Consider the following 18,162-nt stretch of genomic DNA (forward strand, 5'->3'; position numbering starts at 1 on the left):
CCACCTGTTATTGTTCGTGTCGCCGATTAACGAGCGGCAAATTACAAGACTAACACTTCTCAATTCTGAGTTGCAGAAAAATCATACAAGGTTTAGTTGGCCCGGTGGAGTTGATGTTGCAAAATGTGCAGGTTTCCCTGTTCCTGGGTTAGACACAAACCTGACAACGCAACAGTTGGGTTGTAACAGCACAATGAATTACAGGCTTCTCTTCTCCAAACTGGAAAAACACATGGAAGACCACCAGAGAATGAACTTCACCTTTTTAAGCAACAGTAATTCACAGCAAGAATTGGTGAGAGGAGTAGTGGGGGGAGAGAAGCTCAGTTAGGTAACGCTTGAACATTCAGCTACATCAATGTGTCTGTTATCACGTGCTTGGGGGAGTTACAGTTTGTATTAATCTTTTTTTTTTAAGCACTTCTAGAATATCTTGAATTTCAAAACAACAAAGTAGGATATTGGAGCTTGCTGTCTTGTTTTACTATTGTTTTCTTGTATACCAAGAAAAATACATATCCTGGCAGTAATAAATCAGTTACTGGCTTAAGGTAAGAAACCAGAAACTGACCTAATTGCTCGCTTACCATTCTTTTCAGGTGATATTTGCTGATGTGTTTTGGTTTTTCTCTGGACTGAATTAATGTCCTTAGGCACAGATTCTATTTTAAAACTTATCTTTTGTGTGTAATTCTGGCATCTATGTTGAGTCTTGCTGACTTCAGTATGGTTCCTTATGGGTATAGGAAAGGTAGAGAAAAATAATTGAGACTGTTGACTTAGTATGTATAAAATGAAATGTATTGCTAGAATAAAGTTTTACATGGAAGAACTGTCTGCATACAAGAATTTTTAAAGTTCTAGCTTTGGGTATCTGACCAATTTTGTCTTAGTCAATCATGTTTATGTTTTCCTGTGAGTGTCAGACCAATATAAACTGTTTAAAAGGGCTGTCCGTGGAGTTCAGCTAGATTCAAGGATGCATTGTAACTACAGATTTCTAATCGTCCAGGTATGAGAGAACCCTAGTTGCTGGCCTCACCGGTATTTGCTCACTTGAATCAGACAAGGATTTCCTTAGGTAGACAGTGTTCCTTTCAAGGAAGTCTTGAGTAATTCTGTTGAAGGCTGAACAGTTGATATCTTATTTCAGATCAGATTCTCAGAAAGGAAAGGGAAATTCCCAAGTCCTGGCTAGTGATGAAAGATTGAAATGGTGGCTGGGACGCAACATTAAATGTATTTAAATTAAAGGAAAAAAATACATTTCATTTGGATGGTATGTGCTGTTTTTAATCACCTGAGCAGCTACTTAGTTATTCCTGCAGCACCAAACATTAACTGTTTGTTGTCAGTATGTAAACATCTTGCCTTTGTTTTGATGAGCAGGCGTTCAGTTTTTCTTACCCATAGAGTGGCTGTTTGATTTTAAAGTAGAACATTACCATTAAAAGTATTTTTTTTTAGTACTACAGGGTTCATGCCATAAGAGCATCCATGTTTCCTCATAATACTAGAAAGTACCTTATCAAAATCATCTACTTCTTATAGTGCTTTGCTCTCTGAACTTGTTTCTAGACTGCCTGTTCAGTGCCCTCCCTGTTCTTTGCATCGCTATGCAAAGTATTGTACTTGAAAGTTTTTGTTTTTTTTCATCTTTGCCTATTGCTGCCTGTTCTCCGGGTGCAGTAATCACTGAAAGTGTAATTACTGCATTTGTGCTGTCTGCCACCTTTGTCAAAATTGCTTTCCCTGTATTATGTAAATATATGCAAAGATGAGGACAGAAAATCCCAGATTTGGGCAGCAAGTGTTTGGCATGGTGGGGCTTGTAATAATGCTTGTGGGAGTTGCACAGTTCCCAGTGCAGAGGGGAGAGCACCTTGCGTCCCGCAGGAAGTCTGCAGGCTCCACGTCCTCTCTGCATAGAGGAGAGCTGGTGTCAGAGGCAGGGTAAACATTTGGGTTGTCATAGGGAAGGGGAATGCAGCTGTTGCTTGTGCTTTCTGGTAATTTCCTGGCCGCTACAGTGGTTATGCAGACCCAGGTATTAGCAGCCAGTAATCAGAGAAACCCAATTCCTGTCCTACAAAGCAATTTCTTTCACGGTGGTAGAGGAACCTGTGATCCCTGAGCTCAATTCCCTTTTGGTTCGAGTAAGTCTTTCTGCTACGAGAAGTAAGCAGCAAATAGCCTGCTGTTTGCTGTGCCTGACGCTCTCCAGTCTGTGTACAAGCGCGCGGGTTAAGTTTGCTGCAGCACCTGCCTGTCTGTTGGGCTGCTCTATCTCATCGTCCTAACTATGGGTACTCAGCAGATGGGGCAAGCTGCCTTGGAGCCGTTTCCTTCTTTCCCAAGGACAGTGTGAAGGCAGCAGTACGAGCTGTGCTATCTGTTCTTGATGGGTAAGTCCAACAGTGGTACAGAAGCTCCCGAGTGTGTGGCAGGGAAGGTCAGCGTTGGTCATGTTAATTTAGTCTGTTTGTTTTCATTGGCTTTTTTTGGAAGGCTTCTGTGCTCACACTTGAGAATGCCGAAGAGTATCTACAGCGAAATATATTTTAAAACTGGTTGTCAGTCCTTGGACATGTGCTCAGATGTGCCGTGTGTCAGTTTGTAGCCAAAATGACAGCAGTCTGTGGTAGCAGGGTCAGAATTAAGACGTGCTGGGTCTGTAGATCAGATATGAGTGGTTTTTTTTTTAAAAAAACCATCTTGTGCAAAGTGTGTAGTTGCAGTTGGAAGGCCCAGGAAGGCCAGACCACCATGATTAATGAAAGAACCGGAGAATGATAGGGTGCAGATGGAGGGGGTTGTATGGAGCATGATATGTTTTGTTTTGTGATGTTTTCAACCATTCTAACAGTGCAGGTGGACACTTTAAAGCCTGCATAGTTGAGAGATGCACATTGAATGCCCTGAAGTAGTCTTGGAGCTTAAATCGTTAATTTCTACTGATGTTTTCAGGTTGAGGGAGAAATATGTGTGGAAGAAGGATCTGTGGGATCACTGGGCTTCCTGAAAATATTTTCCATTAAAAAGGGGGGGGGGGGGGGGAGGGCCAAAAGTAAGCATCTTTGAAGATAACTATTCCCATTATAGAGCAGAAAGCTTGCATTTCCAAAAACCATGGAGTACAAAACGGGTTAAATCTCACTGCTGGTTTAACCTTACAGAAGCTTGTTACATGGTCAGCAACAATTTGTTCCTAATTATTGGCCAACAACACAAAGAACTCTGAACTGGGCCATCAAACCTAAGGAGCTGGCTTCTATGATAAGAGACAGGAATGCTGCCTTTCACATAAATTGCTCATTCCACATCATGTCTTCCAAGGCTGTTCAGTAACCAGACTACTGATTGTTCCTCATGTAAATAAAATAAGTATTGTAATTGTGAAAGGTTCTGCTTTCTGATGGAAATCCTCTGGAGGTGCCCAGAGCTTTACCGCTCAACCTTAACTTTGCTTTCAGTAAAGCTGAAGAAATACTGTGAGGTAAAGTTGCTTATGGGTTGGATAGCTTGCAGGCATGATAAAAATCAATTTCACTTAGTTGTAGCTTGCTAAAGATGCACCAACACATACTGCTTGTTGTATTAACACGTTGTTTTTAGATGAAGTGCTGGGGACCAGAAGAATTGTCTTCTAGATTCTCTGGGGATGTGAAGAAATGATTGACCAAGTTAAAGGGCAGAGTGGTAGAAATCTTTGACTTCAAAATATATACCACTTCAGGTTTAAATTTTAAAGCCTCTTTAAAAGAAGTGTTATGATTATGAATTTGTATAGAGAGAGAGGGGTTAGGGAGGATGCGTTTCATCATGTGTGCAATCTCTCTGATTTTAGTTCCTGTTCCTTATCCAGTCTGACAGCTCTTCTGTAAATATTTCCTTTGCTGATAGTGGTGTGAATGCTTTATAGTCTGTCTATGTAGGAATGGCGAGGCCATATTTCTTGAAATTTAACTTAGGAAACGTAGTTTTTACTAATTCTGCTTTGGTCTGAGGCTACAAAGAAACACTGAGAACGCTAAATTCTGTGTGTGACTTGCTTCCCAGCAAGCAGTTGAAGGTAGTTGAAATGCTGAAAAGTTGCTAGTCAGTGAAAATAGCAGATTTGGTTATGGCGTGCTATTGAGGGAAGGAAGAACTGGTATGGGCATTTGAATTGTTTGTCAGTGGTGGTGTCTAGTGAAATCATTTCTCTGTGTCTTGGTTTCTTTTTGTAACAGAATTTAAGCTTGTGGATAAATATGTGGGGTAAGTATGAAGGGAAATGCATTTATCTGGTGCAGTAGTGTCGCAAATGAGCAACCTTGTGCACAGGAAAACTTGGATTTAAAGACTATAGAAAATTAAGGCAATTTGTTTTCCTTTTTACTTTTAGATGAGTTAAAAGAGTAATTTATGCAGTAGTAAGGGAAAAGAAAACCAGACAGGTACTATAAAGGCTAATGCTTTATTCGTGTTAACAGTAAGTTAACTGGAGAGTGGGACAAGCAAACTTGTGATGACTTCAGCTTCTGTCACAAAGAAATTCTACTTTGTCTATAAATTATTTTGAAACATCTCTGAAACTTGAGTGTGTGTGATGGACATGTTTAAAAAATGCACACACAAAAGTGTAATGGAAGAAGCTTCAAGTGGAGTCTGATTCATTCCACTGATCTTGAACATACAGTCCCTAAAATCTTTCCTACAGAGATGCTGACATGGGAGTAATGTTTTCTCTAATGGCAATATGCGTGATATTCTTACTTTTTTTAAGATTCCGTAGAAAAAGTACTTGACCTCATAGTGAAAACTACTCTTCTTCTCTTGGGACTTGTGCTGCCTGTAGGTTTGTTCCAGGAAAGCATTTATTTAATTTCAAATCAGTGAGTTTATATATTGGGTTATGCTAAGCCTGTGTTTGTGTGTTTTTAGAAAAGGTTGCTGGAGTTTGTACTGATGAAGATAGTATATAGTAGTAAACAAGGGTGTATTGGGTTCACGTGGCAGGGGGGCTGCAGGGGTGGCCTCAGTGAGCAGAGCCCAGCAGCTGCCCCATGTCAGGTCAGGGCCAGCTCCAGCAGGGACCTGTCGCTGGCCAGAGGTGAGCCAGGGAGCAACACTGGTTGGACCTCTGGGAGAGCAGATCTAAGGAAGGGGGTGGAAAAAACCAACTGCTGTGCTCCAGGCACGCAGCACCAGTTCCCCTGCGGCCTGTGGAGAGGCCCCTGGTGGAGCAGGCTGTCCCCCTGCACCCATGGGTCCCACACGGAGCAGATCTCCACGCTGCAGCCCGTGGAGGAGCCCCCGGTGGAGCAGGTGGATGTGGCCTGGAGGAGGCTGCGGCCCATGGAGAGCCCCCGCAGGAGCAGGCCCCGGGCCGGAGCTGCAGCCCGTGGAGAGGAGCCCACGCAGGAGCAGGGGGTCTGGGGGGAGCTGCCGCCCGTGGGGGACCCGTGCTGGAGCAGTTTGCTCCTGGGGGATGGACCCCGTGGTACGGAGCCGTGTGGGAGCAGTTCTTGAAGAGCTGCTGCCTGTGGGCAGCCCCCGCAGGCTCAGTTCGGGAAGGACGGCATCCCGTGGGAGGGACCCCACGTGGAGCAGGGGCAGGGAGTGACTGTGAAGGAGTGGTGGAGATGAAGTGTTGGGGACTGACTGCAGCCCCCATTCCCCTGGAGGGAGGCCATAGAAGAGGGTGGACGGGGGATAAGGTATTTTTAGGTTTCTCACTGCTCTAGCTTGGTAGTAATAGGCAATAAATTACATTAATCTCCCTACGTGGAGTCTGTTTTGCCTGTGACAATAATCGCTGAGTGATCTCCCTGTCCTTATCGCATTGTATTTTCTTCCCCTTTCCCTTTTCCTTTGGGGAAGGGGAGTGAGAGAGTGGTTGTGGTAGAGCTCAGCTGCCTGGCAGGGTAAAACCACCACAGAGGGTTTTAAATTTACATTACTGGCTGTTGCTTTCCCATATGCGCACACTTCCCGGGGCTCTGTCTTGCTTTTCTGGTTTGTGGATAGTATGTGCTTGTAGTATCTTTCCATGAGACAACTTGGTGTAGTTTGAGACTATAATAAATCCTTTTGCCCTTAAGTGAATGGGACCTTTTAAATCACTGTGTAAGTACTTGTGAAGAATCATTCATTGCTCTTTTATTGAGAACTGTTTGTAAGAAGGTGTTTTGCTGTTGCATGGCCTAGGAGATTGTGGTATTTAATGAGGCAGGTGGTTCAGCAGAGTCCTTGGTCAGTGCTAAACCTGTCCCCCATCCTGGTAAAACTTGTATTTTTTTGGTGTGGGGAGTGGCAAAGTTTCCATGGTGGAACTGCTGGCAGTGGTGGTTGGAGGGGACTTAGGGGCCCACCTGTCTGGGCTTCTGCTCTGGGCAGGATTATGAGCAACACTAGGTTGCCACCTGTGGTTTCGTCTACTTCAGTCTTGAACACCTCAGAGAACAGGGATTCCATCATCTTTTTGAGTGCATCACCAAACCACCTTGCAGATTTTTTTTATGTCCAGAACCTTCCAAGCCATTGCTTGTGGCTGTCGCCCTTGTTTTGCTGCCTGTCAGTACTGAGAAGTGTGTGCCTCCATTGTTTTCGTAACGCTCCTTCATCTTCAGCTGCTATTTGATTATTACTGACTAAACAAACCCAGCTCCGTCACCTGATTCTCAAACATCATCCTCAGAGCTCCAGGCTATTTGGAGACCCTTTCCAGCTTCTCATATTCTTTTTTGACTTGGGGGATTTGAAATAGGACACAGTACTTGAGCGTGCAGCTTCTCCAGCATTGAGTTTCCTTTGACTGTCCTCCTCTTGGCTTTCCCTTCACAGTGAGAGCAGACTTTGGCTCGTATTCCACTGGGCAATCTGTGTGATCCCCAGGTCGATCTCGGAAGGCTGTTGTTCAGTCAGTTTGTTCCCAGGCTGCAATGACGTAACCCAGGTGCACAGTTCTGCACTTTGTGAGATTTTTCTTGGCTCACTGCTAAAGTTCATCAAGGTCTGAGCTGAACCTCTAGTATTTGGAGAGTCAGTCCCTCTTTCTTGTTTAGTATCATCCATGGACGTTTAAAGGATTTGTTCTATTCCATCACCTAGGTTGTTGATGAAGATGCTGAGGAATGTTGGCCCCTGTATCAACCTCCTTACCAGCTACCAGCAGGATGCGGAACCATCCATTACTACCCTTTAAGCTCAGCCATCCAGCCAGGTTTCATTCAATCTAACAGTCCAGTTCTCCAACCCATGTTTTTCCAGCTTATCAATGAGAATACTGTGGGAAAACAGATCTGTCCTATTCACTAGAAACTGGGCTGTGATTTGATATGTTTCTGGTAGATTTATCAAGTAAATATTTGAAGCACCAGTAAGGCTAGCTTTACATAATGTAAAATTTATATAGAGAAAATAGTTTCACTTGTATTTCAGTCTTCCAAGGATGACATTATTTTCTTGGGGGGGTGGAGGGGCTTGCTGCTGTGAAATGTACTGTTAGTAAAATAAAACATGACATTTGGAAGATCTGTAGAGTCCTTTTTTTCTTTATTTAGCAGAAATAGATGAGTTTTTAAATAAATAAATAAAGCTGTACCTTTAGAATGTATGTATTATTTATTTAAAAGTAGTTAGGGACACTTATTCTTTCAACTATGTTTTATTTCAAAGTCATAGTAGGTTCACTTTTAGAAATATTGCATCTAAATTCTTTGTTTCAAAACACCTGAATATACATTGTTGAGTAGTAATTCCTAGCAGCTAAACAGTTGTTTAACCTAAGAATCTTGCTTTGTTTTACAGAGTTGTAAAAACTCTTCCCAAAACAGCTTAAGTTCTTTTTCCTGTTTGTAGTAGTATGTGTTTACTTTAGTTTTTCACATTATGGCGCTATAAAACTGCATATATATCTGCCTTTATTGCTTAACGGAATGAACACTAACAGGGAAAAATGCCTTTATTCTTTGGAGGAAGGGGACAAAAGAGTTGAAAAGCTTAGTTTACTAGACAAGGAGTTTGTTTCTTGGAGACCTACATCTGAGCAATTAATTACGTCTTCAGTCTGGATCTGTAGCTGCTGAATCGCATGTCTGACGCTTCCTGACAGCCACCTGTCGACCTGGTAATAAGAAACCAGAGGGGATGATTTCCAGTGTCAAACCACAACTGAAAACGAAGGAATAACAGCAATTTCATCTTTCAACACGCAGAAGAGGCACAAGCTTAATTCTAAGTCCATTTTGAGAATGGTTTGTAAGCCTTCAGTTTCCATTTCAGTTTTGAAATACACAGTCAATTTTCCACACTTTCAAGTGGCCGAAATTGAAGGAGTCTGGAGTGGCTTTGATCCAAATCATATATCTGACTGATATTGGATGAAGCTTTCTCACATCGCTTGCCAACTGGAGCCCAGTAATACAGACCTGTGATTGTAACGAATTTCCAGATGTTTTGAAGAATTAGACAATGGTCAGCTTCATAAAGGAAGAGAAAACTTCTCTTTTCTTTTTTTTTTGGTCAAAGCTGGCCACCAGATTTTTGAATGTTTGAGATGGAACAACAGGTTTAAGAGTCAAGAAGAGTATTTCCCCCCCCCCCCCCCTTTTTTTTTTTTTACCATCTACTGAAAATCATAGCAGTTCCAGATTCAGTATGTGGCTCTTACTGCCACAAATGCTTTTTGGCCCAGGGGATCACAGTAATAACTTCTAGTGTCATATGCATTTGTTTCATGTACATGTCCTTGGAGCAATGGAAGCTGAGGCAATTAACCAGCAGCAAGAAGTAAGTAGTACGCTGCAGCTCACACACCACATATATCTAAGAATGTTTTAAGCACAGATTTCGTTTAGATGTCCTGTTTTTGATTTTGATCCTTTTAAGAATAAGTTGATTTCATCTAATTATTTTAAAATTTTTAAGAAATAACTGAGCAAAGATCTGGACGCTTCTGACACTCACGTAGTAAAATCTCTGTGGTACGAGGCAATGAAATAAAGTGAATGGGCATAGATCAGAACAGGAGGATCTTGCACTTAGCTGTCTGATAGTGAGGCTAATTTTTAACTAGCAGTATTAGGAAGTTTATAGCCTTATGCAGCATACGTTCAGAAAATCTGTCTGTGGCAGAGCCAAGGCGCTTTTGTTGTTATTTTCTTATTTTTCACTTCTCTGTAATTTAGATTCTTGACATCTTGGCCCAGTGTTTTGATTTTCACTAAACACGATGATTAAGGCTTTTTGTTTAAGAGAAACAAATACGTGAATTAATCCTGAAACTCTGCCAGTATTGAACAACTCCTTCCACTGTTATATTGCTCTTCTGTCTCTTCATGTTGTGAACGGAAGGTGTAGGGATGACAAATACCCTTCTTTTCTTCTTGCAGACTGATTAAATTTCTCCTGAGGATTACTGGCATTTTGTTTAAAAAAAAAAAAAAAAAACTTTTTTGAGATGTGTTTCTGTCTGAACACAAGTTGGGGGAAACTCCCACTATGTTTTGATCTTGCTGAGCATCACAAGTTGTTCTACTAGCTTTCTTGATGTTCTCTTAGATTTCCTTGTCTCAAAAGCAGCATTACATCAGCCAGTCTTCTAAAAGATACTTTAGTTGAAAAAATATACTCTCATAGAATCATGTTTAGTATTAAAACCTAGAAAAATGCCCTGCTTTAGGGTTAATATACTGAAAGGATGGTTAAGCTGGAAATTTACTTTTTTTTTTATATCCCTCTGGTAAGTAGTAAAATGTCATGATGCATCTTGCTTGAACAAAAAATAATGAGCAAGTCTAAGTGCTGCTCTATATTTGTTGTTGAATAAAGCCACAGGGTTGGACTAGATGGAGCGCATACTGCTTTTTATAATGATACAGCTTCTGGGTATTTTTTGGTGAGGTCAGGCTTTTGGAAAGTTGAAATTTGCACGTCGAATTGATGTTATTTAATGGCGAATGTAATAGGCGATATGTGACGCATAGGTCTAACTGTTTCAGATGAGTGTTAGGCATCTTGTGTCAAGGACATCTGGCTTGCTTTGACTGCTGCTTCCCTCCTGTTGTAACTCATTGCAGATTTCTCTGCAGCTTTTCATGTTGGAAATTTTTTTTCTGTTTTTCTATGTTTTTGGGCTGGAAACAGGAAAGGCTGGAGCTTCCTGCCCACATAAACAATGAATTCTAGCAAACTAACTGGGACAGATTCTGCTTGCTTTCCCTGAATACCATCTTTAAAAGGAAGGAAACAGCATAGGAGCGCTTTGGGCATTGAAGTAGGATTGACCTCATAGTAGAGCTAATTTCCTGATGAAATACATAGCGGAGACAGGACAGCTTAATTGTTTCGCTGTATGCAGTCCTTGAGATTCAACATTTTTGTATGACCTTTTTAACTCTTGTGTTATATCATGTACTACATAGAATCTTCTCTAATGATTTCATACAACTGTATTTCTGATTACGGTAAGTTTTGGCAAAGTGCAGTTTTTTTACATGTTCAGAGCTGTGGAGCTATATTCCATAAATATGCTGTGTCACAGAAAACATCTGGAAGCGTCATTCTTCCATTCTGTAAATTAAAGCTGATGATTTTTGTCTTATTTTGTCAATTCTGTTATAATCCACACCAATTCAGTGTTTCCAGTCAATTATAGTTCTGCAACATGGCTTGACTTGTAGGTACGCTGAGTTAGAACAGTTTCTCCGTAACAGTGTTGAGGAATATGTGTGCCTTAAAACATCTGATAAAGTCATTCCAGGATGAAGTGGGGAATTGGCTTGTTTAGCATTGTGCTGTTTCTCTTTGAACTGGAAAGAATTGTACGTTTCTGATAACAACCTTAACGTAAGGAATGTAGCTGTGTGTTGGTTGAGTCTCTTTTAACATGCAGACTAACTCTGTTTTCTCTTCCCTCCAGCTGGTAAGCCTGCTGCTGATTGGAATTGCAGCATGGGGAATCGGCTTCGGCCTCATCTCTAGTTTCAGAGTTGTCGGAGTGGCAATTGCAGTAGGCATCTTCCTCTTCCTCATTGCCCTAGTCGGATTGATTGGTGCGGTGAAACATCATCAAGTATTGCTGTTCTTTGTATCCTTCCTGTGTGTTATTAGTGCATGGATCACAGCTTGATTCAAGCCATGTAAACAACCTGCTCTGTGGGCTGACACTTGCAGAAGGTGCTTCAGAAACAGAACAAGGCTGTGAATTTCTGTTTTGGTCAGGTGCAGTTTAAATTAAACATCATACCCAGTTTATTCCAGTTTCCTTGTTCTGCCCTTGTTTTCACTTTGAAGACAGAACTATTCCCTCCTTCTCTTTTTAAAAATTAAAATATTTCAGCTTTTTGAGAAGATTTTACGGTGTGCCACTGTGTTAATGTTGCAAGCCCTTCTTGCTGTGTGCTCAACCCTCTAGCAAGCTGGAGTGTGTGAACTACTAATGTTTAGCAATGGAGGGAGGAAGATATTTCAGACAGCAAACTGGCTGTAGCTGGCAGAGGAATGCGTTGTTACCCATACATGCTGCCAATAAGCACTTTCTTTCATACCTAGGCTGTAATTGTGAACCCAGATTTGAAATAAGCACAGGCCTTCTCAGTGTGCTGTGCTGTCCCTTTGTGTGTACTGACACCGTGTAAGCTATCTGTGGTGCTGCCTTGCATAACAAAATTGATCTGTTTGGATGAGAGAAGAGATTAATCAGATAAAATTCTTACTTTTCTGGTTGTGGTCTGTGAATAAATAGTGATGTCTGCGTCACACACAATTTAATTACATGAGGTAAGTTTTTTGCCTTGCAACATGGCAGCCAAATTGAGAATCCAGTGCACGACTTTCAAGACGTGAACAAACAAAACTTGTTCTTTTTTGGTTTTATACTGTTTTCAGATGCATCAGTGCAAAATTGTGTTCCAAAAGCAGCTCTCAGTTTTTATAATCTATCTTAAAGTTACCTTTTTAATTAATTACAGTGTGATGTCATTGAACAAAGAAAAAAAAAACATGTAATAGCAGGAGAAGTATTTTATTTATTACTGTAAGTGAACTACCTTAAAATGGCAACTTCAGTCTGTAAAGATAAAGGAACCAACTATAGATTTTTTTTCTCTCTCAACTTTCGTTATTTCTTTGTTCATATTGTCTTCCTAAACAAGAAATACTAAACCCAGAAATACAAGCTGTGAATACTAGTAGCCAAAAAAGAGATAACATATGGTGATTGAGTTCTGGGGACATTATTTGTGTTATCTCTTCCACATCTAGGTAGAATTTTTCTGTAGTTCTTTTGTTTCAAAAGACCTGTTTTTATCCAATGAAATAAGGCATGCCATTAGTCATTTGTGTTCTATAAACAAAATTAATTTGAGAGACTGTCTTTAACTACCACTTCCAGTACATGATTATCCTCTTGCTAGTCTTTATTGTCCAGTTTTCTGTCTCCTGTGCCTGTTTGGCACTAAACAAGGAACAACAGGTAAGAAATGTTTCCTGACTTCTCAGTTAATCTATAGCATATTATTATTTTTATTTCATATAAATATATGTATGCGTGTGTGTGTGTATATCTATACAGATGTATGTAGTCTTCCACCAAATGTGGAGTGCATGTTTTAAGAAAATCTGGTTTCAAAAATGCCCTTCAGCTGTCTCTTATTTTTAATTATTTTGGTTTTAAGGTGCCCATCTAGGTTTACGTTCACAATTGTAGCAGCATGGTATCTTGATTATATCATGGGTTCAGCAGTTCCAGATAAGCTGATGAAATCTATGGTAATCATAATGTAAAGGTGATAAATCCACTGAATTGTTCTTGTGTAACTGAAAAGGTTGTTATGACTACATTAGGTACAGAGGCGACTGACCCATAACTGGAAAAGTAAGACAAGCGCCTGTGGCATATGGAGAATAATTCTTACTGCATAAGTAGGAGGCAAGGGTATAGTGACTAAATGATCAGCTTCTACACGTAAGCGCAGTTTGTTTAAAACCTGAGCAATCATGCTTAGATTAGTCATGTGTTTATTACTCGTGCTCTTGTTAGGTTTAGGAAAAGGATTGGAAGAAAATGACTTACGACCATAAACATGCTGCTGCTAAGTGCTGCAATCTCATTTGCTATCCAAACTATTTGAACATTGAAGTCATTCTTTAATATGTTATTCTGTTAGGCTTTGGGATCTGAAGGTTTTAGTTGTTAAGGGCTATACAATTGGTGGAGCAAAGCTAGGTAAGCAACGGATTCTGTTATTTGGATGTTCCTGCTCAATGAGAAGCTATCAGATAAGGTTTCTGTTTGAGCTGTCTTTGGGGAGTCAACTGTTGTGTTGACTATTATGAAGGAAGCAAAAAGAATCACCTACTTTGCCTCATATATTGGTTTCCATTGATATATAAAACAGATCAATTAATATGTATTTGCTTATGCCTTGTAGAGTCAACTTCTAGAGGTGGGATGGAATAATACTAACAGCGCAAGAACAGATATTGAGAGAAATCTGAATTGTTGTGGATTCAGAGTCTTTGATCCAAATGAAACCTGCTCCTCTGTAAGTTTTTTTTGAAGTGTAAAAAGACCTCAACCTTCTCTCGTTGAATTTGTTCAATAATGTATAATTGCTTTCATAGTTGAAGAAAGCAGAGATTTTTAACAAATCTGTAAGTTAGTTGTTATGATGATACTAAGGTCCTTATTTAACTTACTGGAAACCTTACAGAGCACTTTTAAATGCAGAGCACTCTTTAAAGGTTGTATTTGTGTACTTGCTTTTTTGGAGCCTTGTAACTCCTAAAGCTTTGTCCGTGGCTTGTAGTCTTCTATAAAGCTAACTGGAAGCTTTCAATGAAGCATCATCAGAAAATGGAGTGCAATTCTCCATTTGTATCTGTTACAGGATTGCTTTAGAAGTCACCAGTGTCAACCATGTGCACCGATAATAGAAGAATATTCTGGAATGGTGCTCAGATTTGTTGGAGGCATAGGACTCTTCTTCAGTTTCACAGAGGTAAGTAGGTTAGAAAATAGTGCTTTTATTTTTATTTTTTTTTGCCTGTAATTGTTTCACAAAACAAAGCCTTAAGTTTTAGGGGGTTTATTACAGGAACTCACCATATTGTCAAACCTAATTAGGTCAAAGGTTTTTATGCTATCAGCTTGTTTAAGTCTGCCAAAAGTAGGGCTTGTCTTTATTCAACACTTGGAGTATTTATGACTTTCTGTTATTTAGGCTACAAACTTACTATGTAGCACATTAAAATGTGGTGCTATAAAACCGAGATTTTGCAAAAAGTTAGCTGTTCAGGTTTACTGTTATCCAAAAGTAATAAAGTTGTGCTGTTGCTTTTAGCTTATTTCCATATTCTCCCTGCTCCCTCCATCTTTCTGTGCTTCTTTGTGTGTTTGTTTTGGAGGATTTTTTTTTGTGCCTCCTGTAGTGCAGAGAGACAGTACCATGATAAATGAACTGTATTTTAAGCATTATGGTGTGTTTTCATTTTTTTTTTAAGTCTTTAGCTCTTTGCTTTAGTATCCAGATGGTTCATATACTTGCTTTATCAATCAGTGAATAAAAATCCTTGGAGCAGATCTTTCATAACTCCACAGTACGGCATGTTAAAATGATGCTCCTGCTGTGCAGTGCAATTTTCAGACTGTTTGTAGATATTGCAGCAGCAAGGGATATAGCAACTTAAGCAGAATTACTGTGACTTCTGCCCTCAATTTCTGTATTAAAAATGTGAAGTTGCTGTATGGGGGTGTGCGTGTGTGTGTTTATGCAGAATTTGAAAATGTGCTGGAATATAGCCCTATTCTTAAGCAGTAGCTGATGAAATGAAACAATTTGTAGGATATTATTTTATTTATCATTATCCTAAAAACAGGCTTATGAATATTTATCCTTTGGGGGGGGGGGGAGGATAGCTCTAGATACTGTGATACTAGATATACTCTGATAAATATTTTGCTTGGCATTGTGGATACAGTTTTGCCCTTACTTTCTTCTCTCTATTGCTAGATAAGAATTATTTCTGAGAAGGTGCATTCTTTTTTAAATTATGGTAGTTGGTCTGGGGTTGTGCAATTTCAGCAACAGTGTAATATTCTACACTCATATACTATAAATTAGTTATCGGGGTTTTATGTTTAAAACAAATTTAGTAAAACTGATGGAAGATGACGGTGGAAACCCTCTGCTTAATAATATCGTTGGGTTTTTTTCCTTTCAGATCCTGGGAGTCTGGCTGACCTATAGATACAGGAACCAAAAGGATCCCCGTGCAAACCCCAGTGCATTTCTTTGATAAGTTTATAAAAGACTGAATCTTCTCTCTGCACCCTCTACTTCAAAATACTAGATCCATAGTTTGACACTTCCCTGTAATAAGGATTCTCCATGTACCCAAAAGAAAACCTTTTCCATAAGAAGTTTGCAGTTTTTATCTTTAAATTCCCACTGTTTTTCTTAAAAATCTCTATTTTGAAGTAGATTGGAGTATTCAGTAGCTGGGCAGAGTCAGAATAATTCTGTTCTGACTTCAGTAGTTGGTGTGGTGAACTCTGTTCAGTGAGTTTTGTAGCACTACTGGCTTCTCTGCTGTCCAAAAACCCAGAAAGTATTTTCTGCTGTATTCATTGATTACAAAAATTCACCTAATTTCTCATTAAAATGATAAAAATTACATGGTGGGTGTGTTAAGCTGTATGATTTTATTAAGATTTACAATGAGTTCTAGTCAACTTTTTTGTCTTAGTAATGTTCTCCCATTCTTCTGTTTCTATTTTTTTAAAAAGGTAAAGGTGTTATCTTTTGTAGTGCGTATAAGTATGTATTAACTGACTACTGTAGTCTTCACCCCTTCCCTACTCTGTTTATTTTGTTTTGTTTTTGGGGGGGGGGGGGGGGGGGGGCAGATTTAGAGTTTTTTTTGAGAATTAAAAAATAAAGAAGTACTTTTATGGGCATCTTCACTATGAGAACTATGAATGAAGAAAACCAGAAGATGTAATCTGCAGCTAATTAACCTGAGCCTTTTTTTCTTTTGACAACTGAATGAAACTTGGTATTTGTACAACATAAGCATTGATAGTGGTCTATCATCTTGTTTATGTAGGAAACTTGACTTGGTGTTCGGAAAGCTGTATAAATATTTTTACAGATGGTATAAAACTATAGTTGCACTCACTCAGCAGTATATATTCCTCTGTCATCCAGCTTCAAGTCTTGATTTGATAAGAGAGTAGTGGGGAGGAGAAAAAAAGTGGTGTTTTCCAATAGTTTGTTTAAAAAAAAAAAAGAAAAGGATTAAGGTTAGAATGGTACATCATCCACATGCTGAGTGTTGTGTAAGCTGAAGGAGAGCACAGTCCCTGGTCCAATCTCCAGCACGAGCGATACATGAGCTGGAAGATCTAAGCAGCAGAGGTGCACGTTCCATTTGTTTCTAATCACAATGAATTGCAGACCTGTACCTTTTCTTCATTAAATTGCTGCTTCTAGCATGGTGTAGGCAGCTTCTGTAGCCTGAAAGACAGCTCTGCAGGAAGAAAAAGGGAAGTGTATTAAGGTCATCTGCCAAGGCACACACAGTATCTGAGTGCGGTGGATGGGCAGTCGATGAGTGCAAATGAAAGAAGGTTATTATAGGGGTCTCCCTTTGCTAGGCAGATGCCTTCTTGCTTTCACAAAGAAGGCAGAAACAAGTTGAAATATCTGCTTATCAGAACGCTTTCAGACTTCATGTGCCCAGTGCTTCTCAAGAAGGAATTGTCTCGAGTTTTCAAGGGAAAATGCTGAACCTGAACACGGAGAGGACTATGAGGAGCTTAAGACAGCTTCTTGTCAGGTGATTTTTCAAAATCTGCTAGCAGCGCCATCTCCTGGTGTTGGATCTGTGAATTCCTGCTTCGAATGTCTGGAAGTACTGCTTTCTGCTTCAAGCACATGCTGAACCCATGTACTGAAGGAGATGGGACCTTAAGAGCCTTCAGACTGTTACTGAGATATAATGTAAATATGCACAGCCTTTTTTTTATTTTCTTCCAAGTGCTGTCCTGTTAAAGGGTACTTGCCCTGCCATCCTCAATACATGTCAAGAGGACAGTGGTGATCTCAAAGCTGTCCTTAGCAACAGCTAATTTTCCTAGTCTAGATGGGCTTTGTATTCTGTGCATTCATGTCATAAATCAGAGGAAGAGAATTAAGGAGAAGGTTTCTGAATGTTAAAATAACACTGTATCATTGCTTCAACCTTGAAATTTTTCTTCATTGTATTTAGAGCTTGGTTTGGGGTGGTTCTAGTTTCATGATTATAGTAGGTGATACTGGAGTGTGTACATGTGCGTTACTGAAGAAATACTGAAAATGTTACTGCTTTAGAAACTGTCATGCCTCAGAACACTTAATGTGAATTTGTTTAAGTGTTCAAAAGACAGATCAGTGGAGCATAAGGTTTGATTAAAATTTTTCTATTGTATTAATAATACTTTGTCCAAGATTGTTTTTTGTTTGTTTGCTTTTAAAATCAACTACGAACCTTGAAATTCACATCAAAGATACGGATTCACTTTCAGAATCTGATTCTTAAGAGGGGGCAGTAAAATACATTTTTTAAAAAAAATATACCACATACACCATCTGACCATTTTCATGTGAAGATAACTTTATTACAAGAAGAAAAAGCTTGCATATCTTGAATTGTTACCTGTAAAATGTACCTTAAAATCTGTAGCTGATAAGGAATAGGACCTTACAGGACTATACATGACCTTGCATTGTTATTTTAGCCATAATTATTTAAAGATTTTTGAAGTATAATGGAATTGCAGAAACCCTATTCATCCAGTGCACTTCAAGTTACTGAGCATATACATTTCAGAAATGATTTCTCCAGGTTTTCAGGCGAAACTATAAGAATTTTTATAAGTTACTTGGCTTTGTGCCTCTAAGTAATTGGTGTTTAGAGGAGGGAATGAAAAGAGCAGAATTAAGTAAACCATTTCTGTATTCTTGAAAAATTGGCTAAGGTGAAAAGCAAATTACAGAAGTATAGCATTGAGTGCAAAAAAAAGAGTTTCAAATTCGAAAGTGATTTTTTTTTTGCGTACTCGCAGGCTTAACTAAGAGTACCCCTAGACTTGCAGAATATGCCATACTGTAGGTGCACTGTTGAGTCAAGCAG

General features: G+C 39.6%; 1 protein-coding gene across 2 annotated transcripts in view; it reads left to right on the forward strand.

The window, feature by feature from the left end:
• Positions 1–17,464, forward strand: part of TSPAN13 (tetraspanin 13) — an 18,819-nt gene extending 1,355 nt beyond the window's left edge. For both annotated transcript variants that reach the window (XM_048068405.2, XM_066991793.1), the window contains exons 2-6: positions 10,907–11,074; positions 12,380–12,460; positions 13,419–13,532; positions 13,878–13,988; positions 15,211–17,464. In XM_048068405.2, the coding sequence (XP_047924362.1) occupies positions 10,907–11,074; positions 12,380–12,460; positions 13,419–13,532; positions 13,878–13,988; positions 15,211–15,285 (549 nt within the window). In that variant the 3' untranslated portion in view covers positions 15,286–17,464. The remainder of the gene's footprint in view (positions 1–10,906; positions 11,075–12,379; positions 12,461–13,418; positions 13,533–13,877; positions 13,989–15,210) is intronic.
• Positions 17,465–18,162: the final 698 nt, after the last annotated feature.

This window comes from Anser cygnoides, chromosome 2 (assembly GCF_040182565.1).
Source record: "Anser cygnoides isolate HZ-2024a breed goose chromosome 2, Taihu_goose_T2T_genome, whole genome shotgun sequence".
Lineage (NCBI taxonomy): Eukaryota > Metazoa > Chordata > Aves > Anseriformes > Anatidae > Anser > Anser cygnoides.